This window comes from Mobula hypostoma, chromosome 11 (genome assembly GCF_963921235.1).
Source record: "Mobula hypostoma chromosome 11, sMobHyp1.1, whole genome shotgun sequence".
In the NCBI taxonomy this organism is placed as follows: domain Eukaryota; kingdom Metazoa; phylum Chordata; class Chondrichthyes; order Myliobatiformes; family Myliobatidae; genus Mobula; species Mobula hypostoma.
In genome coordinates, this window is record NC_086107.1 from 80,673,224 (window position 1) to 80,699,477 (window position 26,254).

General features: G+C 46.8%; 1 protein-coding gene across 1 annotated transcript in view; it reads left to right on the forward strand.

Annotated features, from left to right (window-relative positions):
* Positions 1-231: 231 nt before the first annotated feature.
* Positions 232-26,254, forward strand: part of LOC134353863 (cdc42 effector protein 1-like) — a 31,821-nt gene continuing 5,798 nt past the window's right edge. Inside the window, exons 1-2 of the mRNA XM_063062343.1 lie at positions 232-366; positions 18,828-19,998. Coding sequence (XP_062918413.1) covers positions 19,581-19,998 — 418 coding nt within the window. The 5' untranslated portion in view covers positions 232-366; positions 18,828-19,580. The remainder of the gene's footprint in view (positions 367-18,827; positions 19,999-26,254) is intronic.

Here is a 26,254-nt window from a genome sequence, read left to right on the forward strand (position 1 = left end):
ACTAGAGGTCGCAACCCATGGTCAACCTCTGCCGCAGAGCTCCTCTCCCAGACTGTTTCCCAGTTTCCTGTTTGATCCCACTCCCGATCCTGATACTGTACAGGGCTTCGACATGATACGTCAATAATTTCCACAGCACGTTGTGCGAAAGTTGGCCAGGAGGTATATTGTCCTCTACTCTGATTGGATGGTACTGATATCCATCAAACATTGCCGATTTGTCCCGCCTTTCTCGGACGTGGGTGCAGCGCGCAGGCGTGACCGTTCCAGTGGGCTGTCCTTTGGAAATAGAGTTGTGTAGAAAGTTTTAGAGTTACAGCAGGATTCAAAGGCGGTGGAGGATTGTTGCTTGCGCAACAGAAACAGGTATTTAATATCTTACAACCTTATAAGTCGTTGCGTTTTGAAGGCGACTGCAGAACTTTTGAGTAAGTTTAGGTATTTGCCATTGTTTTTCATTGGAAAGTTTATAATGTGATCTGGTTCTTACAGTTTCTTATGATTTAGTCTTGTGGAAAGAAACTCAAACAGCCATCGTTTCCAATAACACGATTCTTGAACTTCGAGTTCCATCCTTAAAAACCCTGTCTATATTCATAGGTTAGAAGGTCGTGTAGTATACGTGACGGTGGGATTTTCAAAATCGCTGCCCTTCGCCGTTGTGATCAAGTTCTGTCAATAAGAAAATCCATTCCCAGTCCCAGATAAATACCAGCAAGATAGGTAAACGCGACTTGTTCAAACATCTCAGAGGTCTCGCTGCAGATATGATCCAATTTTTATTAAGACTGCAGTCAAAACACTTGTTTGATTCAGGGATGGGGGTGCCGAGATAAGTAAGGACAGATACTACGAATAGCATTAATTTTTCCCCTTTTCTTAAACAATAGTTAACTTTTTGAGAAAGAAAGGAAGAAATAAAACCTTCCCTTCTGGGAGAATAAATGAAGGTTCGGAAAGACGTGAATCCCAATTGTCTTTATAAAATGGTTTTCCATATCCCGACCACACCATCATCATTGTTGGAGTAACTTTTTTAGTTCAGTTTTGTTTTATTGTTGGGTGGTGCAGAGGTAGATTCTCCCCACAGCATCTGTGTTCATTGGGAAGGGGACAATCTGCATTGCTTTATATTAGAAGTTATACTAATTGTACCCGTGGTATTTGGAACGTATGATCTGAAATGCTGATTGAAAGCCATTGGAAAATCCCTGTGGCTGGATTTGTTTAAGATTGTCTCGGCCTGGAGTAATGTTTGATAGGGATATTTGTATTTAATTTCCTGTTGGACCGTTTGAGGGGCATTCCCCTTTGGGCCTATAATCAAATTCAGTGACTGTGGAACCGTTAACCTGGAAAGCGGTAATCTGCAGTTAATTTGATGTGAAAGGCTCTGCCCAGTACTTAATTGCATACAAATGTCACTTGTACAGTGCAGCCTTGTTACATGGCAGTTTAGGCCCAGACTCGAAATAGCATTTAGGAATCCGACTGCAGGGTTAATAGGAAAGCGCACATCAAACTGGGATCTACATTCGTTTTACGCGCTCGGGACTTGTGTAATGCAGTAAATATTGGACCAGTAGCCTGCTCTGGAAATGAGCTCAAATCTCCAGCATGTTTACAAAGTGCCTTCTTCCCCCTGTGTTCAGTCGAAGGGTTCTTTTATTAAATATTTTTGTCCAGTTTGTCTGAGGCTGCCGAGCTTTGCCGGCGCTCTGATCGGGGGCACGGACTCAGTCCCGCCCCCTGGTGGAATAACCGTGATCTGCCTCGCGCTCTTCACTGGTTAGTTGTTAACCAAGGTTAAACGATACTAAAGGGCAGTATTTCACACATTTCCAACGATTTTTCTTTGATTTTGTAAAATGCCAGTGACTTCCCATTCCCATAGAATGACGGAGGAGCTCAGCAGGCCAGGCAGTATCTATGAAGATCAATGAACAGTGGACGGTTTTGGTTAATCAGAATTCGGCTCAAAACGTCGACTGTTTATTCCTCTCCATAGAATATCTGCTGTCTAACCTGCTGAGTTCTTCCAGAATTTTGCGTGTGTTGTTCTGGATTTTAAACATCCAGAATCTCGTGTTTCCCATTCTGACCTATTCTGCCTCACTCGGATTGGAGGTGCAACACCTTGTGTTCTGTCGATTTCGCTAACTTCTGGTCATCTACCCCTTTCTCTTGATTTTCATTCCCCATTCTGGTTCCTATCTCCTCACTTGCCCATTACCTCCCCCTTTCCCCCCAATTAGATGTCGGCTCCCACTTCCAACTTACTCTCAGTAGCCACTTTATTAGGTACATTTGTACACCTGCTCGTTAATGTAAATATCTAATCAGCTAATGAATGCTGATTAGATATTTGCCAGCAACGCAATACATAAAAGCATGGTTGAGGTTTAGTTGTTCAGACCAAACATCAGAATGTGAGAAATGTGATCTAACTGACTTTGACTGTGAAATGATTGTGATTGTCTCCGAAACTGCTAATCTCCTGGGATTTTCACACACAACAGTCTCTAGAGTTTACAAGAATAGTGGAAAAATAAAGATCATCCAGTGAGCAGCAGTCCTGTGGGCGAAAACACCTCGTTAATGACAGAGGTCAGCGATAAATGGCCAGACTGGTTCAAGCTGACAGGAAGGTGACAGTAACTCAAGTAAACATACTAAAACAGCGGTGTTGCAGAGAAGAACATGTCCGAATGCCCAGCAAATCGAACCTGAAAGTGGATGGGCTACAGTATCAGAAAACCCCCCCCCCCACACACACACACACACACACACACACACACACACACACACACACACACACACACACACACACACTCAGTGGCCACTTTATTAGCTATAGAACGCACCTAATTAGCTAATAAAGTGGCCACAAAGTGTATAGTCAAAGACTCAGCCTCCACAGCTCCCTGTGGCAATGAATTCCACAGATCACCACCCTCTGGCTAAAGAAATTCCTCCTCATATCTGTTCTAAAGGGATATCCTTCTATTTTGAGGCTGTGCCTTCTGTGGGCAAAATAAAATGGAATTAATGTCTACTTGGTGTAAATGGATGGTTGATGGGCAGCAAACAGGCGGAATTCTGCAGATGCTGGAAATTCAAGCAGCACACATCAACGTTACTGGTGAACGCAGCAGGCCAGGCAGCATCTCCAGGAAGAAGTACAGTTGACGTTTCAGGCTGAGGCCCTTCGTCAGGACTAACTGAAGGAAGAGTTAGTAAGAGATTTGAAAGTGGGAGGGGGAGGGGGAGATCCAAAATGATAGGAGAAGACAGGAGGGGGAGGGATGGAGCCAAGAGCTGGACAGGTGATTGGCAAAGGGGATATGAGAGGATCATGGGACAGGAGGCCCAGGGAGAAGGAAAAGGGGGGGGGAACCCAGAGGATGGGCGAGGGGTATAGTCAGAGGGACAGAGGGAGAAAAAGGAGAGTGAGGGAAAGAATGTGTGTATATAAATAACGGATGGGGTACGAGGGGGAGGTGAGGCATTAGCGGAAGTTTGAGAAGTCAATGTTCATGCCATCAGGTTGGAGGCTACCCAGACAGAATATAAGGTGTTGTTCCTCCAACCTGAGTGTGGCTTCATCTTTACAGTAGAGGCCGTGGATAGACATGTCAGAATGGGAATGGGATGTGGAATTAAAATGTGTGGCTACTGGGAGATCCTGCTTTCAACGGCGGACAGAGCGTAGGTGTTCAGCAAAATGATCTCCCAGTCTGCGTCAGATCTGGCCAATATATAGAAGACCACATCAGGAGCACCGGACGCAGTATATCACCCCAGCCCAGCTCACAGGTGAAGTGTCGCCTCACCTGGAAGGACTGTCTGGGGCCCTGAATGGTGGTAAGGGAGGAAGTGTAAGGGCATGTGTGGGACTTGTTCCACTTATAAGGATAAGTGCCAGGAGGGAGATCAATGGGGAGGGATGGACGGGACGAATGGACAAGGAAGTCGCGTAGGGAGCGATCCTTGCGGAAAGCGGGGGGGGAGGGGGAGGGAAAAATGCGCTTAGTGGTGGGATCCCGTTGGAGGTGACGGAAGTTACGGAGAATAATATGTTGGACCCAGAGGCTGGTGGGGTGGTAGGTGAGGACCAGGGGAATGCTATTCCTAGTGGGGTGGCAGGAGGATGGAGTGAGAGCAGATGTGCGTGAAATGGGGGAGATTCGTTTGAGAGCAGAGTTGATGGTGGAGGAAGGGAAGCCCCTCTCTTTAAAAAAGGAGGACGTCTCCCTCGTCCTGGAATGAAAAGCCTCATCCTGAGAGCAGATGTGGCAGAGACGGAGGAATTGTGAGAAGGGGATGGCATTTTTGCAAGAGACAGGGTGAGAAGAGGAATAATCCAGATAGCTGTGAGAGTCAGTAGGCTTATAGTAGACATCAGTAGATAAGCTGTCTCCAGAGATAGAGACAGAAAGATCTAGAAAAGGGCAGGAGGGGTCGGAAATGGACCAGGTAAACTTGAGAGCAGGGTGAAAGTTGGAGGCAAAATTAATAAAGTCAACGAGCTCAGCATGCGTGCAGGAAGCAGCGCCAATGCAGTCATTGATGTAGCGAAGGAAAAGTAGGGGACAGATACCAGAATAGGTACAGAACATGGATTGTTCCACAAAGCCAACAAAAAGGCACGCATAGCTCGGACCCATACGGGTGCCTATAGCTACATCTTTAGTTTGGAGGAAGTGGGAGGAGCCAAAGGAGAAATTATTAAGAGTAAGGACTAATTCTGCAGACGGAGCAGAGTGGTGGTAGAGGGGAACTGATTAGGTCTGGAATCCAAAAAGAAGCGGAGAGCTTTGAGACCTTCCTAGTGGAGGATGGAAGTATATAGGGACTGGTGAAAATAAAGCGGTGGGGGCCAGGGAACTTAAAATCATCGAAAAGTTTAAGAGCGTGAGAAGTGTCACGAACATAGGTCGGAAGGGATTGAACAAGGGGGGATAAAACCGTGTCGAGGTATGCAGAAACGAGTTCGGTGGTGCAGGAGCAAGCTGAGACAATAGGTCTGCCAAGACAGGCAGGTTTGTGGGTCTTGGGTAGGAGGTAGAAACAGGAAGTGCAAGGTGTGGGGACTATAAGGTTGGTAGCAGTGGATGGGAGATCCCCTGAGCGGATAAAGTCGGTGATGGTGTGGGAGACAATGGCCTGGTGCTCCTTAGTGGGGTCACGATCGAGGGGTAAATAAGAGGAGGTATCCGTGAGTTGTCGCTGTGCCTCAGCAAGGTAGATGTCACTGCGCCAGACTACAACAGCACCCCCCTTATTGGCGGGTTTCATAGTAAGGTTATGATTAGTGCGGAGGGAGTGGAGAGCAGAGCGTTCCGAAGGAGTGAGGTTGGAGGTTGTTGGGCAGGGTGGATTCAGTGGACTTTTGTTAGTCATAGAGAAGTACAGCACAGAAGCAGGCCCTTCAGGTTGTGTGAAACTAGAACCGTAGGTCATAAGCTAATGGTGAAATGCTTAAGAGGAATTTGAGGGGAAACTCCATCACTCAGAGGGTGGTGCGAGTGTGGGATGAGTTGCTAGTGGAAGTGGTGGATGCAGGTTCAATTGCAATATTGGAGAGAAGTTTGCTTGGGACGGGAGGGGTATGGATAGCTATGGTTTGGGTGTGGGTAACCTAGGCAGACGAATAGTTTAGCATGGGCTAGATGGGCCAAATGGTCTGTTTCTATACTGTAATCTTCTATGACTCTACATTCTTCCACTATGGATACTCAGTTGATCCATTTATTACTGGGCATTAAAGGAATACACGTGACAAACCAGTCGACTGGACATGATGCTGAGTGGTGGAGCAGAGATGAGGTAACTTGTGCCCTGGTGTATGAACTACACTGATAACGATTGCCTGTCACAGAGAATGGCAGCTGGAAAGAGCAGATAAATCTTATTAAGATGTCACAAGGGGGTGCTGGGAACGGACCCAAATGCGAGACACAGACACTGAAGTACAAGGAACAGGACTTGACTAGAGTAGGGACGTGACAGGATTCAGGCAAGGAGCAGGGACAAGAATGCAGACTTGGGCTAGGGAAAGCGGGACCAGGACTAGGAACCATGGACTAGGAGACAAGGTTTGGACTCTGAGCCCAAGACTGGACAAGGACCCAGAACCTGGGTCTTGCCTCAGGCTCAGACCCCAGAACCAGCCAAGGACATGATATGGCTTGAGGCTTGGGGTCTTGGGTCTAGAGCTTGGCTGCAGGATCCTCGAGGCTTGGGGTCTTGGGTCTAGAGCTTGGCTGCGGGATCCTCGAGGCTTGGGGTCTTGGGTCTAGAGCTTGGCTGCGGGATCCTCGAGGCTTGGGGTCTTGGGGCTAGAGCTTGGCTGCGGGATCCTTGAGGCTTGGGGTTGTGATCTAGAGCTTGGCTGCGGGATCCTCGAGGCTTGGGGTCTTGGGTCTAGAGCTTGGCTGCGGGATCCTCGAGGCTTGGGGTCTTGGGGCTAGAGCTTGGCTGCGGGATCCTCGAGGCTTGGGGTTGTGGTCTAGAGCTTGGCTGCAGGATCCTCGAGGCTTGGGGTCTTGGTCTAGAGCTTGGCTGCGGGATCCTCGAGGCTTGGGGTCTTGGGTCTAGAGCTTGGCTGCGGGATCCTCGAGGCTTGGGGTCTTGGGTCTAGAGCTTGGCTGCGGGATCCTCGAGGCTTGGGGTCTTGGGTCTAGAGCTTGGCTGCGGGATCCTCGAGGCTTGGGGTCTTGGGGCTAGAGCTTGGCTGTGGGATCCTCGAGGCTTGGGGTCTTGGGGCTAGAGCTTGGCTGCGGGATCCTCGAGGCTTGGGGTCTTGGGGCTAGAGCTTGGCTGCGGGATCCTCGAGGCTTGGGGTCTTGGGGCTAGAGCTTGGCTGCGGGATCCTCGAGGCTTGGGGTCTTGGGTCTAGAGCTTGGCTGCGGGATCCTCGAGGCTTGGGGTCTTGGGTCTAGAGCTTGGCTGCGGGATCCTCGAGGCTTGGGGTCTTGGGTCTAGAGCTTGGCTGCGGGATCCTCGAGGCTTGGGGTCTTGGGTCTAGAGCTTGGCTGCGGGATCCTCGAGGCTTGGGGTCTTGGGGCTAGAGCTTGGCTGCGGGATCCTCGAGGCTTGGGGTTGTGGTCTAGAGCTTGGCTGCGGGATCCTCGAGGCTTGGGGTCTTGGGTCTAGAGCTTGGCTGTGGGATCCTCGAGGCTTGGGGTCTTGGGGCTAGAGCTTGGCTGCGGGATCCTCGAGGCTTGGGGTCTTGGGGCTAGAGCTTGGCTGCGGGATCCTCGAGGCTTGGGGTCTTGGGGCTAGAGCTTGGCTGCGGGATCCTCGAGGCTTGGGGTCTTGGGGCTAGAGCTTGGCTGCGGGATCCTCGAGGCTTGGGGTCTTGGGTCTAGAGCTTGGCTGCGGGATCCTCGAGGCTTGGGGTCTTGGGGCTAGAGCTTGGCTGCGGGATCCTCGAGGCTTGGGGTCTTGGGTCTAGAGCTTGGCTGCGGGATTCTCGAGGCTTGGGGTCTTGGGTCTAGAGCTTGGCTGCGGGATCCTCGAGGCTTGGGGTCTTGGGGCTAGAGCTTGACTGCGGGATCCTCGAGGCTTGGGGTCTTGGGGCTAGAGCTTGGCTGCGGGATCCTCGAGGCTTGGGGTCTTGGGGCTAGAGCTTGGCTGCGGGATCCTCGAGGCTTGGGGTCTTGGGTCTAGAGCTTGGCTGCGGGATCCTCGAGGCTTGGGGTCTTGGGGCTAGAGCTTGGCTGCGGGATCCTCGAGGCTTGGGGTCTTGGGTCTAGAGCTTGGCTGCGGGATTCTCGAGGCTTGGGGTCTTGGGTCTAGAGCTTGGCTGCGGGATCCTCGAGGCTTGGGGTCTTGGGGCTAGAGCTTGACTGCGGGATCCTCGAGGCTTGGGGTCTTGGAGCTTGGGCTGCGGGATCCTCGAGGCTTGGGTTCTTCGTCTTGAAATGCGGAGGCTGATAACTCAGAGACTGGAGCTGAGAGACAGACTGGGAACTGAACATCAACATAGAGCTGGGACTTATCCTTTGACAAGCCGGGACTCATCTTTAACACAACACAAACATGAGACAGGACAGAACATAGACATAGAGCCAGGACTTACCCTACAACAAGCTGGGACTCAACTTAATCTCCACACCAAGGTGGGACAGGTCTCTGCGTCAGGTAACAGCAGAACAGCCAGACTTACCCAACAGAGGCAAGGACAAGACAAGACAGATCCCCCTGCAGGGCAACAGCAAAACAGCCTGGCTTACCCCACAGAGGCAAGGACAAGAAGAGACAAACACCAAAGAACGACAGACAGTTCCATCTCTGCTCTAGGGAAGCTCCAAGTCTCAGTTCAGCCAGTAATCTCGGCTGGCTACAGAAACAGCCGGATCCCTACCTAGCTCAGAGTGGCTGGCAGCCACTCAGCTGGCCCAGGAAACAGCCGAATCCATATCGCAAAGACCACTCCAACAAGTGGCAACAAGGCTCCATGAAGCAGTGGTCCTCCAACCAGGCCTAGAGATCACAAATGGTTTCACTAGCCTTCCATCAGCAGATTGCTCCAAGGGGGGCTGACAAGACAAACCAGCAGCCCACACTCACTCCCAAGACTACTTATATTGCAAGCCCAAAGATGGGAATAAGGTGCCTATGATTAACCCAAACAAGGGACAACTGGAAGACCCGGAGTCCTGAGTCCACGGACCGGACCGTGAACCGGAATGCAGATTCACGGATCGGACCATGACATAGGAGGAACACACACAGAATGCTGGAGAAACTCAGCAGGCCAGGAAGCATCTATGACAAAAGAAAAATAGTCAACATTTTGGGCTGGGAAATCCTGCTTTTTGAGGTAAATGGAGTGAAGGGTTTGACAAATTGGTCTCCCAGTCTACGCCGTGTCTCACCAATATACAGGAGGCTGCACTGGATATGGTAATAAGAGTGGGATTTCCCTGTAGCCACCCGTTTGAATTCTATTTCCCATTCCAACATGTCAGTCCATGTCCTACTCTACTGCCATGATAAGGTCACACTTGTGTTAGAGGAGCAACACCTTATACTCCATCCAAGTAGCCTCCAACCTGTTGGCATGAACATCGATTTCATAACTTCTGGTAATTGCCCCCCCCCCCTTCTCCTTCAGCATTCCCCGTACCTGCTTCCCTCTCTCACCTTACCTCCTTCGCTGCCTATCACCTCCCTCTGGTACTCCTGTCTCTTCCCTTTCTTCCATAGTCTTCTATGCTCTCCTATCAGATTCCCCCTTCTCCAGCCCTTTATCTCTTTCACCAATCAACTTCCCTGCTCTTTACTTCACCCCTCCCCCAGTTTCACCCATCACATTGTGTTCCTCTCTCCCCTCGTCCCACCTTCTAACCCTGACTTCTCATTTTTTTTTTCTCTGCAGTCCTGATGAAGGGTCTCAGCCCAAAACATCGACTGTGCTCTTTTCCATGGATGCTGCCTGGCCTGCTGAGTTCCTCCAGTATTTTGTGTGTGTTGCCCCCCCCACCCCACTCCTGGTTTCACCTATCACCTACACCCTTTACTTCTTCCTCTCCTCCTCCCACCTTCTTACCCTGACTTCACCTTTCTTTCCATTCCAGAAGAAGGGTCTCAGCCCGAAATGACGACTGTTTACTTTTTTTTTCCATAGATTCTGCCTGGCTTGCTGAGATCCTCCAGGATTTTGTGTGTGTTGCTTAGGATTTCCAGCATTTGCAGATTTTCTTGTGTTTGTGAAAATTTATGAGGCCGTGGCCAGGACTATATGGCCTGAGTTAGAGGGAGAGGTTGTCCAGGTGGAAGGGAGAGGAGGGGAGGAAGGGTCCCCTCCCTTCCCTCCCTCCAGGTTGTCCAGGTGAGGTTCTTATTCCTTGGAACGTAGGAGACTCTAGGCAACCTTATGGAAGTATTTAAAGTAATGAGAGGCATAGATAAGGTGGAGGGAAGATGAGTCGAAAGCTGGAGGGCGTAGGTTCAGCCGAGAGGGGAAAATGTTTGAAAGTGACCTGGGAACTTTTCCACACAGAAGGTGGTGAGTTTGTGCCCAGAGAAAGTGGTTGTTTGAGGCAGATACAGTGGCAACATTTCAGAAGCACTTGGGTAGGTTCATGGAGGGGTGGGGCTTTGATTGGAGGGATATGGGCCAAACACAGGGAATTTGGATTGGCTGGGTGGGCACCTTGGACTGGTTATGGCCTGGTTAAGCCGAAAAGCCAGTCTCCATGCTGACATGGTCTGAGTCTATGGCAGCCCCTCTGATACAGTTGTGCAGATGGACCTCATCCAAGAAATGTACTTCCCACCTTCTCAGGCCAGTGGGAACTTAGAGACCTCTTGTGCCTCTGACAAGCCTTGTGACACTCTTTGGTGCTCTTAAACTTTCATCCTATCTCCCTCCCCCAGACCACCCCCTTTCTGGGCCTGCCACTGATGTAGCCCACCTACAGGTCATTGGGGGTGCAGGGGGGAGGTTGGAACTCTTTCCTGAGATGGACCTGTAAGTTCACCCTCAGTCCAGAGACCAGGAGTATAGGTGTAAGGGACGCCCAGTGTACTCTTGCTCTGAGAGTTGTCTCCATGGAAACTAATTTTGGGGAATATTGGATGCAGCTCCCAGTTCAGTGCCAGGTATTTCCTATCATGCTGAGCCTGCCAATACAGCAGGCTGCCATTTGACCCTCCTTGCTTATGCCAACTACCTGCTTCCCTTCAGTACTTTGTGGGTTTAGACAGGGAGCAACACAGCACGAGAACAAGTGCAATGTCTGTACTCAGAATGATGCCAAATTAAACTAATCCTGTCTGTCAGCGTATAATCCCTATCCCTCCATTTCCTGCTTTTCCTGGCTGTCTCACAACCTCCTAGACTCCACTCTCATATCTGCATCCACCACCATTCTGGGTAGGTCGTCCTGGACCAGACACCTCACACTCTCCCTCTTTGTATTTAAATAAAATAATTTGCCCTACATATCTTTACAAGTTTCCCCCCCCCTTGTTTTAATGCATGCTCTCAAGTATTCGATACCTCTCCCCTGTAAAGAAGATTCTATCTCTCTATCCATAAGACTTAGGAGCAGAGTGAGGCTATTCAGCCCATCGAGACTGTTCTGCCATTCCAGCAAGGCTGATTTATTATCCCACTCAACCCATTCTCCTGCCTTATCACTGTAATCTTTGATACCCTTAAGAACCCATCAATCCTTGCTTTAAATACTACACCCAATGACTTGTCCTCCACAACTGTCTATGGCAATGAATGCCGCAGATTACCACCGACTGGCTAAAGAAATTTCTCCTCATCTCTGCTCTAAAGGGGCATACTTGTATCCTGAGACAGTGGCCTCTGGTCCCAAGACCCCCCCCCCCCCCGTATAGTATCCTCTCCACATCCACTCTGACCAGGCCTTTCAATATTCAATAGGTTTCAATGAGATCCCTCCTCATTCTTCTAAACTCCAGTGAATACTGGCTCAGAGCCATCAAATACTCCTCATTAATCCTTTCATTCCCGGGATAATTCTCGTGAACCACCTCTCAACCCAATCTATGTCTCTCATAATTTTATACATGATTATCAGTTTTCATATCTAATTGTCTGTTAGAAGTTTTCTCTGAATCTCTTGCTGGCTTTTTCAGGCAGCACGCCACCTTAAATCTCTCACCTCCTTTCCCCTTTAGTTTTTATTGTCAATTGATTTTAACTGTGTACTCCAGTTATCAACTCTCCTACCATTAAAACACTTTCTGCATATTTGTTATCAAACTCCTCAACTTTATTTACTTTTCTCAAATCTCTTCTGAACCCTCTTGGATCCAAGGAAAATTTTCCTTAAGTGTTCTGTCACTCCACATCCTGAGCCCTGTTCTGATGAAACTCCTCCACAATCCCGTGGTAGGTTAAAAGTCAGCACAATATCATGGACAAAGGGCCAATACTGTGCTCCAGTGTTCCGTGTTCTGAATCAGTTGTTGGGTGCTGTGCAGTGAACCAGAATTGATTAGAGAGCTCAAGGTAAAAGAACCCCTAAGGGTAAGTGATCATAATATGATGGAATTCACCCTGAAATTGGAGAAGCTAAAGTCAGATGTATTAGTATTATGATGGAGTAAAGAGAATTACAGAGGCATGAGAGAGGTGTCGGCCAGAACTGATTGGAAAAGAAAACTGGCAGAGGTGATGACAGAGCAGCAAGGGATGGAATTTCTGGAAGCAATTTGGAAGGCACAGGATATATACATCCCAAAGAGGAAGAAACATTCTAAAGGCAAGATGACACAACTGTGGCTAATGAGAAGTCAAAGCCAACATAAAAACCAAAGAGAGGGCATATAACAGAGAAAAAATCAGTGGGATGTTAGAGGAATAAGAAGGTTTTAAAAACTATGAGAAGGCAACTGAAAAGTCAATACAAAGGTAAAGATGGAATATGAAAGTAAGCTAGCCAATAAAGAGGATACCAAACGTTTCTTCAGATACACAAAGTGTAAAAGAGAGGTGAGAGTGGATATCAGACATCTGGAAAATGGTAGTAATGTGGCGGGGGGTGGTGGGGGAAGACAAGGAAATAGTAGACTGACTTAAGTATTTTGCATCAGTCATAACTGTGGAAGACACTAGCAGTATGGTGGAAGTTCCGGTGTTAGTGCTCATGAAGTGTATGAAGTTACCATAACTGGAGAGAAGGTTCTTAGGAAACTGAAAGGTCTGAAGGTAGATAAGTCACCAGAACCAAATGGGGTACACCTCAGGGTTCTGAAAGAGGTGACTGAAGAGACTGGAGATGCATTCGTAATGATTTTCCAAGAATCACGAGATTCTGGAATGGTTCCAGAAGACTGAAAAATTGCAAATGTTATTCCATTCTTCAAGAAAGGAGAGAGGCAGAAAAAAGGAAACTACAGGCCAGTTAGTCTGACCTCAGTGGTTGGGAAGATGTTGAAGTCGATTATTAAGGATGTGGTCTCGGGGTAGTTGGAGGCAATTATTAAAATAGGCCGTAATCATCACAGTTTTCTCAAGGGAAAATCTTGCCAACAAATCTGTTGGAAGTCTTTGAAGAAACAAAAGCAGAATTGACAAAGCAAGTTGTGTACTTGGATTGTCAGAAGGGTTTTGACAAGGTGCCACACATGAGGCTGCTTAACAAGCTATGAGCCCGTGGTATTACAGGGAAGATGAAGCACGGATAAAGCAGTGGCTGAATAGCAGGAGGCAAAGAGTGGGAATAACGGGAGCCTTTTCTGGTTGGCTGCCGGTGTCTAATGGTGTTCCACAGGGGCCCGTGTTGGGACTGATTTTTTTTTAACGTTGTATGTCAGTAATTTGAATGATGGAACTAATGACTTTGTTGCAAAGTTTGCAGACGATGTGAAAGGGCAGGTTAGGTGAAAGGGCAGGTAGTTTTGAGGAAGTACAGAGGCTACAGAAGGACTTAGATTAGGAGACTGGGCAAAGGAATGGCAGGTGGAATACCATGTTGGGAACTGTATAGTCATGCACTTTGGTAGAAGAAATGACATGATTGAGTATTTTCTAAGTGGAGAAAATGCAAAAAACTGAGGCAAAAAAGAATTTGGAAGTACTTGTGCAGGATTCCCTAAAGGTTAGTTTGCAGGTTGAGTCTGTGGTGAGGAAGACAAATGCAATGTTAACAACAGAAATTCTGCAGATGCTGGAAATTCAAGCAACACACATAAAAGTTGCTGGTGAACGCAGCAGGCTAGGCAGCATCTCTAGGAAGAGGTACAGTCGACGTTTCAGGCCGAGACCCTTCGTCAGGACCTACTGAAGTTCCTTCAGTTAGTCCTGACAAAGGGTCTCGGCCTGAAACGTCGACTGTACCTCTTCCTAGAGATGCTGCCTAGCCTGCTGCGTTCACCAGCAACTTTTAAATGCAATGTTACCTCATTTGGAGTTCTATGAGTAGTTTTGGGCCCCTCATCTTGGAAAGGATGTTTTGAAACTGGAGCGGGTTCAATGGAGGTTCACAATAATGATTCCAGGATTGAATGGCTCATCATATGAAGAGCATTTGATGTCTCTGTGACTGTATTCACTAGAATTCAAAAGAATGAGGGCTGCCTCATTGGAAACCTATGGAATAGTGAAAGGCCTTGATAGAGTGGATGTGGAGAGGATGTTTCCTGTGGTGGGAGAGCCTAAGACCAGAGGACATAACCTCATAGTAGAGGGTTGTCCTTTTAGAATGGAGATGAGGATGTATTTCTTTAGCCAGAGAGTGGTGAATCTGTGGAATTCTTTGCCACAAGCAGCTGCAGAGGCCAAGTCTTTATGTATATTTATGGCAGAAGTTAATAGATTCTTGATTGGTCAGGGCATGAAGGGATATAGGGGGAAGCAGGAGATTGGGACTGAGAGGAAAATTGGATCAGCCATGATGAAGTGGCAGAGCAGACTCGATGGGCCAAATGGACTAATTCTGCCCCTATATCTTACGGTCGAGGTATCAATGTGTGGTGAATAAGTTTTTTTCATACTACCAATACAGATGAATTCATTTCCACAGTCCATTGAGGTAGTACAATGGAAAAGCAATGAATGAATACAGAATAAAGTGTTATGGAGAGTGTGGTGCAGGCAGACAATAAAGTGCAAGGTCACAATGAGGGAGATAGAGGTCAGGAGTCCATCTTATCATACAAGGGAGCCATTTAATAGTCTGATAACAGCAGGATAGAGTCGGCCCTTGAGCCTGGTAGGACCTGCTTTCAGGTTTTTGTATCTTCTGTCCAATGGGAGAGGGGAGAAGAGAGAATGTCCAGTGTAGGTGGGCTCTTGATTATGTTGGCTGCTTTATGCTGAAGTATAGACAGTGATATGGACACAGCTCAGCATGACCTATGCAAGTTTGTTATGGTCACATTCAGGGCAGTTGCCTTTACCATGTCATCTTGCATCCAGATAGCAAATGAGAGAATCTGCAGATGCTGGAGATCTGAGCAACACACACAAAGCGCTGAGTTCCTCCAGCATGTATCCAGACGGAATGCTTTGGAATGTCCCCACCAGTCCGTGAAGCTCCACATTCAATGTTCAGCAACCCCGCCCCTACAGACATTTTTGCACATGGAGAGCTTTGTCTTGTCTGACATGAGACATTTCAACTCCTGGGGAGTTTGTGATAGGTAAAAAGGAGTTGCTTCCTAGACGCTTGTAAGCCAGCAGAATCTGGCTTGGTACCGAGTTGCATTTTGCAGTTTTATTCCGTTCTGTTGGGCCTAGTTTGCTCCTCTTGTACGTGGTATAATTGGGTCTTCTGCATGCACTTCCTGAAGTTGATCTGGTCATGGGAATGTAGAAGAGGTGACTGTAAACAAGTCACAGGTATGAGATGACTAACATGTGAAGAAAGTACACATAAGATAAGCAGTTGGCATTTTTCTGAAGTAAAGTGTAGCAGTTCCACTAGTTCTGCCTGCATTGCTAGGGACCCAAGGGTTTTTAATCCATGTATTAGTCCAAAGTAAATTTATTATCAAAGTATGATTATGTCAGCATAGACAACCTGAAATTTATTTTCTTGCAGGCATTCACAGTAGAACAAAAATGCGATGGAATCAATGAAAAGCAAGCAAAGGGCAAAAGAAGACAAACTGTGCAAATACTAGATAAATAGATAGGTGGGTCAATAAATAGGTAGATAGATACCATAGGCAGATAAACAGATATTGTAGATCAATAAATAAACTGAGAGCATGACTTGTAGAGTCCATAGGTTGTGAAATCCAGTGTTGTGGGTGAATGAAGGGTAATGTCTGTTCCTGAAGCTGGAGGTCCAGATCATCATTAATAGTCATTGCTCATATCAGGGGCAAGAGATCAATCCTCTGGACAGTGCTTGAAGCAAGCCAGAAGTGAATGCAATGGGCAACGAAAAGAATTGTTTTTCTCTGAATGAGGGAGTTATAGTTATGAAGACGTGCTGGGAAAGTTGGATGTGAGCTTAGAAGATCTTATTGAAGTATTTGAGATTCTGAGGGGTGGTGTGTCATTGATAAGAGGGTGCTTTCCTCTGGTGGGAGAATCTATGATTTAGAATATGGACACAAGTTTATGTAGATGCTGGAAATCCAGTCTAACACACACAAAATGCTGAAGGAACTCAATAGGTCAGACCTGATGAAGGGTCTTGGCCCGAAACATTGATTGTTTATTCCTCTCCACTGATGCTGCCTGGCCTTTTGAGTTCCTCCAGAATTTTGTGTTACTGAGTCACCAGCTTTATTCCAGAGGCTAAGAGAGATCGGCAAAATGTCAATGAGAGCAAGATGGAACTGAGGCCAAGACTGAGCCAGCAATGTTGCTATTGATCAACAGGGCAGGTTCAGGAGCTCAGCCCTCTTACCATTCAGTGTAGGCGTTGGGACATTATGCTTCAGTTGCTAAAGTTGTTAGTGAGGCCTCACTTGAATACTGTGTAGGGTTTTGGTCACCCTTTTATAGGAGGCCGTGGTTGAACTGCAAAGATCGCAGAAAAGATTTATGAAAATGCTTCCAGGACTAGAGAGCTAAAGGGGTTGGCCATGGTAGGACCTTGGAGCGTAAGAGACTGAGAGGTGACCTAATGAATTAAATAGTATTAGGTTTCCAGGGTGTAATTCATATGTAATTTAAATTCATATCAGTTTTAATATTTCTTTGACTTCAGTGGGGAAGAGTGCAAACAGGTATATGTAAAGACATGCTGATTTCAATGTTAAACCATGTAATGTAAGAATCTTGAAGTTGTAGTCAGTAACACAGAATAGTGACAGTAACATTAGTAGTTGTGCTGTTATTTTTTTAAAAAAACTAAAAAATGGACATGCTGTAATCTGAAATAAAAACAGAAAATATTGGAAACACTCAGCAAGCTGGTCAGTATTTGTGTAACATTTTCAAGTTTGTTGATTACAAAACCATGTGGGACTGAGTAGTGATAAAGATGTAAGGAAGCTCATGGGGGTTTGTCAGGAGATGTCAGGGGTAAGTTTTTTATGCAGAGAGTGGTGAGTGCGTGGAATGGGCTGCCGGTGGTGGTGGTGGAGGCGGAAACGATAGGGTCTTTTAAGAGACTGCTGGATGGCAACATGGAGCTTAGAAAAACAGAGGGCTATGGGTAAAGCCTAGGTAGTTCTAAGGTAGGAACATGTTTGGCACAGCTTTGTGGGCCGAAGGGCCTGTATTGTGCTGTATGTTTTTCTACGTTTCTAATGGGAGTGTTTTAAAATTATGAGAGGCATATATAATGTGAATAGTAACAGGTCTTTTCCCAAGGTAGAGGAATCTAAAACTCGGGGCATGGGTTTAGGATGAGAGAGAAAACATTTAAAAGGGACCTGTGGGCAACTTTAGCACTCAGCGGACTGATTATATGGACCAAGCTTCCAGACGAAATGGTTCAGGCAGGTACAATAGTGTCATTTAAGAGGCAGTCACACAGACTCAGGAGAGGCAGGGCTTGGGATTTGGGCCAAACGCAAGAAATTGTGACGAGCAGGATGTGGTTGTGCCAAGGTGCCTATATCCGTGCTGCACTGATCTATGACCATCAGGAGTTTGTGGTTTGCAAGTCTTTGTGGCAATACCAAATCCCAGTGAGTCCATAAAAATTCACCCCAGTTGGTTAATTGTGACTGTTGGAACCAAAGGATAAGTGGATTTCTCCGTCACTAAGCTGGAATTTGGATATTGGTCACACAGCTAAAGTGAGGATAGTTTCCGTGAGATATGTGATCTTGGAGAAGAATGTAGGCCCTGTAACCGAGGACCTTGGACTCCAGAATCTGATACCTCTGGGGTAGGGGAAATTCTGAAAACCTTCCAACAGTATGGCACATTCTCCCCGTGACCACCTGGGTCTTCTCCGGGTGCTCTGGTTTCCTCTCATCTGATGGGCCCAGTGGGGGAATTCTGTTCCTGTGTCTTGTTCACCTCTGGGGTTGCTTCGAGCACTTCCCCAGAAGGTTAATTTCTTGCATCCTGTTACAAGCCCTCTTCTGCAGACAAGATGGGTAATATAGGTACATACTTTGAGGTACAGGAGAGGAACCCAGTGTGATCTTCTGCTGCTGTAGCCCATGCACTTTAAGTGCGATGTGTTGTGCATTCAGAGATGCTCTTCTGCATACCACTGTTGTAACGCATAGTTATTTGAGATTTGGTCACCTTCCTGTCAGCTTGAACCAGTCTGGCCATTCCCCTCTGACCTCTCTCAATAGCAAAGCATTTTTGCCCACAGAACCGCTGACTACTGGATTTTTTTTTGTTTTTTGCCCCATTCTCTATAAACTCTAGTGACTGTTGTGTGTGAAAATCCCAGGAGATCAGCAATTTCTGAGATACTCAAACCACCCCATCTGGCACCAACAATCATTGTATGGTCAAAGTCACTTAGATCACATTTCTTTCCCATTCTGATACTTGGTCTGAACCTCTTGATGATGCATTGAGTTGCTGCCACATTATTGACCGATTAGATATTTACGTGAGTGAGCGGGTGCACCTGATAAAGTGGCCACTGAGGGTATATGTCACCAGAAACCTTGATCCATTTTCTTACAGGCGTTTACAGGAAAATAAAGATGCCGATTTTTAAAAATAGTCAAAGAACTATCCTGTACAAATGAGAGTTTTGTCATTTAGAGGAATGCTGGTTAGAACACTGGAATATGTTTGATGATGAAAATTGAGAGCTGTTTAGTCCATGATTTAGAATTGAGAACTGTGATGAATTTTACAAATATGTATGTACAATGTGAGCCAGTGTTTAGTCAGAGGGCAGTTAAATCCTATTTTCGCTCCTATTTATAGTAGAAATGTTATTGTCTGCTTCCAGATGTCTTCTGAAACTCAGGAGCTGTCCAGAACATTGACAAATTGTGGCTTCTGTCCACGGGGAGGTCCCGATGCTTTAGCTGTCTGCACCCTGAAGCAAATCTTCATCTGTCTTCCATTGAAGCTCTTGAGACCTTTGGAATGAAACACGACCCCTTACAATTCCTTCTCAGGATTCCTGACTCTACCATAGACCTTTGATTCTCTCTTCCAACTGAACACAGGAGGGGTGTGCCAAACCCCCATTACATCCCACCCTGTACAAGAATCAAATGAGGGACGACAGCACGAGACCCAAGAGATGGGCCAGATTAAGTAGCCTCACCTGAGGCCTGCTTCACACTAGAAACTGAGTACAAACAGGAGAGAGAAGTGAAAATATTTTATTCCCTAACAGTCACAAGATTTTCGTATAATCGAGCTGATCTGAGGAAGACTACATTGGGTGTTTTTTTTTTAAAGTAGGAAGTATATTTTGAAATGATTGCATTCTTCTTGCTCGAGATTCTTTCTGAGAAAGTGTGAAACTAATTTTAAAAAGCACAGCATTCCTTAGTACAAATTATTGGAAGAGCTTCTTTACCCCGCAAACAAATCTGGTGCAAAAATACAGAAGTTGGAAGTTGGATTTGAGTTCCAGTCAATTCCAGTCTTATGGTAGAATGAAGTGGTGCTGATGATCTTGGCTTTGTACGTCGGGTAACTGATTTGTAGAGCTGTGTTGTTTAAGGTCAGGAGATAAAGAGGAAGAACGATGAGTTTGGCAAAGTTGCCCGTCTTCAAGAACCTGGTACCTGGTTCCCACAGCAAGCGGAGGCTCAAGCCGGACCTGACCACGGACATGATCAGCCCCCCGCTGGGAGACTTCCGACACACCATGCATGTGGGGCGAGGTGGTGATGTCTTCGGCGACACCTCCTTCCTCAGCGATCATGGCGGCGAGAAGGCCCGCGAGGGCGCCAAGTCCAACCCCCTGATGCGAGCACTGAGGAATGTCAGGAAGTCCCCGATGAGGAACAGCAACCGGGAAGTGTCTCCGCCCCCAGTGGTGTCTCCCATTATTAAAAACGCAGTCTCCCTGCCTCATCTGTTGGAGACCAAGAATGGGTCAGTGGAACGACTCAACTTCAAAACCGTGATGTCAAGTCCAGGAGTAATAGACGGATCATACGGTAAATTCAATTCACGAATTAGCCCTGTCCTCTGCATGCTCTCGAATCCTCCTGTTTCCTTGGGATGTCAAGTTACAGTAGTACAAGTCATTGATGTGAACACACTTGGAATATTGTGTGCAGTTCTCCTCACAAATGATAGGAAGTATAGTCCATCAGACATAGGAACAGAATTATGCCATTTGGCCCATCAAGTCTGCTCTGCCATTTCATCAATCCTATTCTCACTCCTTTCCCCATAACCTATGATGCCCTCACTAATCAGAACCTATCAACCGCTGTTTTAAATATACCCAATGATTTGGTCTCCACAGCCGTCTGTGGCAATGAATTCCACAGAACTGTCCTTTTTGGCTAAAGAAACTCCTCTTCATTTCCATTCTAAAGGGACGTCCTTTTATTCTGAGGCTGTGTCCTCTGGTCCTAGACTCTCCCACCATCGAGAGAGGAGAAATCCTCTCCATGTCCACTGTATCTTGGCCTTTCAATATTTAGTAGATTTCAATGAGATCCTCCCTCATTCTTGTAAACTCCAGCGAGTACAGGACTAGAGCTATTAACACTCCTCATGTTAATCCTTACGTTCCTGCGTTAACCACGTCCCTTTGCACCTCCAATTTTGAATTTTCTCCCAGTTTAGAAAATAGACTATGCCTTTATTCCTTCTGCCAAAGTGCATGACAATATACTTCCCGATGTTGTATTCCATCTGCCACTTCTTTGCCCATTCTCCAAATCTGACTAAGTCTGTCTGCTTCCTCAATACTACCTGTTCCTCCACCTATCTTTTTATCATCTGTGAATAACCTAGAGAGGGTGCAGGAAAGATCCACGGGGATGTTGATGGGGCTGGAGGTACCGAGTTATAAGGAGAGACGGGATAGACTGGGACTGTTTTCCCTGGACCAAAGGAGGCTAAAGAGTGACCTTATAAAGGTTTACAAAAATCATGAGGGACATAGGGTAGACGGTTACAGTCTTTCTTTTCTCCCCTCAGGTAAGCTATAAGTTTAAGGTGAGAGGGGAAAGATTTGGGGATATGAGGAGCAAGAATTTTGTATGGAGGGTGGTGCGTAAAGGGACAAGCTACCAGAGGAAGTGGTAGGTGCAGGTACGGTTGGAATTGGTTTATTATTGTCACATACCAAGATACATTAAAAAGCTTGTGTTGCATACTGTTACTACAAATCAAAACATTACACCATGTAGTGTGATAGAACACGGTAAAACAATAACTGATTCTACAGATCATAAGCAGGAGAAATTCTGCAGATGATGGAAATCCAGAGCGACACACGCTAAGTGCTGGAAGAACTCAGCAGTTCAGGCAGCATCTGTGGAGAGGAGTAACCAGTCAACGTTTGGGGCTGAGACCCTTCATCTGTTGCCTGCCCTGCCAAGTTCCTCCAGCATTTTAGAGTGTTACTCTAAAACAGGGGTCGACAAACTCCTTGCTTAGTGATATCGGTCCATGGCATAAAAAGGGTTGGCATATAAAATGGTATTGAATGCAGAATAAAGCTACAGAGAAAGTGCAGATGAACAAACAGTAAGGTGCAAGATCATAACGAGGTAGATTGTAAGGTCAGGGCTCCAACTTATCATACCAGACTATCAAGGAGTTTCATAACAGCAGGGTAGAAGCTGTCCTTCAGCCTGTTGGTACATGCTTTTGATGTTTGTATCGTCTGCCCAGTGGAAGAAAGGAGAAGAGGGAATGTGCAAGGGGTAGTTCTGCTGGCAGTGAGAAGTATAAACAGTCCACGGAGGGGAGACTGGGTCCTGTGATGTGCTGAGCTGTGTCCACAACTCTCTGCGGTCACTGTAATTACTGAGTGGTTACAACACCAGGATGTTATGCATCTTGACAGGATTGTAAAGGTTTTGACAGGAAAGATTCGGAGGGATATGGACCAAACTTGGGCAAGTAGTGTAAGCATGAATGCTTGGCTAGCATGGAAGAATGGGCTGAAGGGCCTGTTCTCATGTTGTCTATCATTGAATTAATGTTCACTGCTCTCGAGTCCTGCACATGTTCAGTGCATCTTTCACTCACTCCACCCTACCCTTCAATGCTCACTTCACCCCTCACCTCCTCTCTCTTCCTCTCCTCACTACCTAATCTCCACCCCAGCCCTTTCTATCACCCACCATCAATGCCTTCCCAATCTTTGCTGCCCCCCACATTCACCGCTCTTCCCCTCCCCCCACCCCCCCCCCCACCTTCACTATGCTCTTCTTCCCCATGCAGCTTCTGGATGCAAGTTAGACTCATTAAGTGAGTGGAGCACATTGCCCAGATCTGCCCAGTATTCCTGGGCAGTGGTCCTGTCCTCCCAGATGGGTGTCGTGGGTACTGTGAGGTGAGTTTTGCCTGTACCCTGGGTCATTCCACACGTTGGGTAGGAAATCAGGTACTGATTTTGTGGGATCTTGCTTTGTATAAAATGGCTGCCTACCTACAAGGTGTTCCGATACTTATAGTTTGAGAAATGGTGTGTGTGCCATTCCAGGCCTTCAGTCTGTTTCCATCTTCTCACCTCAGTCCCCTCCCGTTCTCTAATGATGACCGCATAGAGTGGACTTTAACAGTAGACCACAGCCAATCTTATGCAGTGTACCCAGAAACATTCATACAGGTAGAGTCAGTTTAGAATCACAGCCGTCCTGCATTGAAACGGCATCGTCTGAGACCACTCGGCCCATTGACCCTCTACTGGCTCTTTTGAGGATTTATGTAACTGGTCCCTGCTCTGTACCAGACCCCCATTCATTTTTCTCTTCCAGTATTCATCACAATCCCTTAAATATCATGACCTTATCTAGTTTCATGATTCGTTTGCACAGCACTCTGTATCGAGATCAAGCTGATTTAGTGATGTATGGTTTCAGAGACCCACGTTCAACCCTGACCCTGGGCATTAGCTGTGTGGAGTTTGCATGCTGTCAACAGGTTTTCCCCCGGCGCCCTGGTTTCCTCCCAATTCCCAAAGACTTAACTGGCTGCTGAAAATTGCCTCATTGTGTAGGCCAAGGACTAACAATTAATGGTTATGTGAGAGAATAAGGAAAGGGAACGATGGGACTACACTGGGCCAAATGGTATCCTCCCATGGCATGGAGTTTCCTCATTGTCTCCCAATCACGGGACATAATGAAATAGAATATGACAGCGCAGTGTGGGCCCTTTGGCCCATGATGTTCTACTGCCCTTTAACTTGCTCTAAGATCTATCTAACCCTTCCCTCCTACATAGCCCTCCATTTTTCATTCACATGCCTATCTGAATTTCTTCAATGCCCCTAGTATCTCTGACTGTACTACCACCCCTCATAGCACAATCCATGTTTTTTTTAAAAACTTTACTTTTGACATCTCTTCGCCCCCCCCCCCCCCACATCCCCACATACTTAATTAGCTAGGCCTGGGGAAAAGTCTCTGGCTGTCCGCTCATCTCATGTTGTTCACCTCTGTCACCATAAATCCGTGACTCTATGGACCTGTGGTATTTACTTCATCCACACAGCTTTAAACTAAATTTACACTTGCCTTTCTCCTTCCAGACTGTCCATTTAACCTATCCCTCATCCCCAATACCAAACCTGCACATCTCCGCACCACCTCAAAGGCTGTGCTGTCCTTTCTAGAGGCTTGCCCGCCCAGAACTGTGCTGTATCCCAGCCTGAGGCAGACTGACAGTCTACAGCCAGCAACATTCCTCATTGGTTATCCAACTGCAAGTTTTACATTATCCATCATTATCTATTCAGTTGATCTCCCGCTGTTAAAAATCGCCGGAAATAATTCTTGTTACTTGATAAGCAATTCCACATGTTCCCCCTCTTGCAGGAGTGTCCTCTGTGCTTCACTGCTCTGCCAAGTTGTTTGAAGTCCTGTGAGTTAATGGTTGCCTTTACTGGAAATACGTGAGCATTTCCAGTTTCTGTGCAGTCTGCCTTTTGAAGACATTGTCTTCCCTTTCCTTCTGCTTCCAATCGTTCCTCCTCTTCTGTTTACCCAGCTTCCCCATAAACTCATGTGCTCAACTGCTCGAGGTGGCAGAACTTTTCTGCATTTTTCTGAATTCCCTGCTGAATTTATTAATGATTTGTCTTGGATCTGTTTGCACCATTTTCCAGTCTGCTCAGCTTGCACACCAGTGTGGCGTAGCAATTAGCAAAACACTCTACAGCGCCAGCAACTGGGGTTCAAATCCCACCACTCTCTGCTAAGGGGTCTGTACGTTCTCCCGGTGGCCGTCTGGGTTTGCACTGGGTGCTCTGGTTTCCTTCACATTCCAAAGACATACAAGTTAGAGTTGTACGTCTCCAACCTGATGGCATGAACATTGACTTCTCAAACTTCCACTAATGCCCCACCTCCACCTCGTACCCCATGCGTTATTTATTTATATACACACATTCTTTCTCTCTCTCTCTCCTTTTTCTCCCTCTGTCCCTCTGACTATACCCCTTGCCCATCCTCTGGGTTTTCCCCCCCTCCCCCTTGTCTTTCTCCCTGGGCCTCCTGTCCCATGATCCTCTCATATCCCTTTTGCCAATCACCTGTCCAGCTCTTGGCTCCATCCCTCCCACTCCTGTCTTCTCCTATTATTTTGGATCTCCCCCTCCCCCTCCCACTTTCAAATCTCTTACTCACTCTTCCTTCAGTTAGTCCTGACGAAGGGTCTCGGTCCAAAATGTCGACTGCACCTCTTCCTACAGATGCTGCCTGGCCTGCTGCGTTCACCAGCAACTTTGATGTGTGTTGCTGCAAGTTAGAGTTAGTAAGTTGTGGGCATGCTATGGAAGCATGGTCACACCTCCAGGATGCCCCCAGCACGTCCTTGGACTGTGTTAGTCGTGACTCAAATGACACATTTCACTGTTTTGATGTACATGTGACAAATAACTTGGGAGTAGAAAGTAAGCTTCGACCATCCCCTCTACAAGTTCAGTAAGGGAATCGCAGTGATTCGTTTTCCTACAACACACAAAATGCTGGAGGAACTCGGCAGTCTGGGCAGCATTTATGGGAAAGACTAAACAGGCAGTGTTTCGGGCTGAGACAATCCTGATGAAGAGTCTCTGCCCGAAACGTTGACTTTTTTCTTTTCCATAGATGCTGAATTTCTCCATTTAATGTCCGTGGCTTTGTATCTCCAGCATCTGCAGATTTCCCCTTTCTCCTCTACGATGGTTTTACTCTAGCCTCTTGAATTTCACAAGCAAGAGCTGTTCCCAGCCACCACGAACACCACATAGTCAACGAACACGCAATAGAGAATAGGTTTCCTAGAAGAGCAAAGGTTCAGCGGGTGGAGCTGCCGTCTCACAGCCTCCAGGTTCAGGTTCAATCCTGACCCCGGGTGCTGTCTGTGCAGAATTTGCACAATCTACCTGCAACCACGCGAGTCTCCTCCGGATGCTCCTATATCCCAAAGACACAGGTTGGTAGTGTAATTGGCTGCTGTAGGTTCAAATATAGAACAGTACAGCACAGGAACAAGCCCTTTGGCCCATAATGTTATGCTGAACCATTTAAGCTGGTAATACCTAATCACGCCATCCCTGCCCACGATCGACGTCGCGCCATCCCTGCTCACACCTCTTCAGTTCCTCTATCATGTCTGCCTCTACCACCAGTTCTGGCTGCACATTACAGGTACCTACCTCCCTTGTATTTTGAAACAAAAGCTTTACCCACACATCATAAACAAAAGAGATCCTACAGGTGCAGGAAATCCAGAGTAACACACACAAAATGCTGCCAGACCTGCTGAGTTTCTCCAGCGTTTTCTGTGTGTCTCCCGCACATCTGCTTTGAGCTTTCTCCTCTCACCTTAAATACATGCCCTGTAGTACAAGACATTTTGAGGCTGGGGAGAAAGTTACCAGCTGTCTTTCTAAATTTTGAAGTTGTTGCAGGTGTATAAGCAAGGGGTAGAACATGGTTGGAACACAATGGGATTAGTGTAAATGGGTACATGAGACTGCAGGTGCTGAAATCTGCAGTGCCAATCAATCTGACAGACTCCAGATACAACATTTCAATCCAAAACATTGACTATCCCTTTCCCTCACTCAGCCGGCTGCGTTCCTCCAGCAGATTGTCAGTACAGATTCAGGATTCAGGTACACTGTCAAACCATTTATAATCTTAAAATTGAGTTGTCATCTGCCATGTTCAGATCAAAGTCAAGTTTGTTGTCACATTGTGTACTTGCGCAGAAGACTGTAAGAATTAGCACAGAATT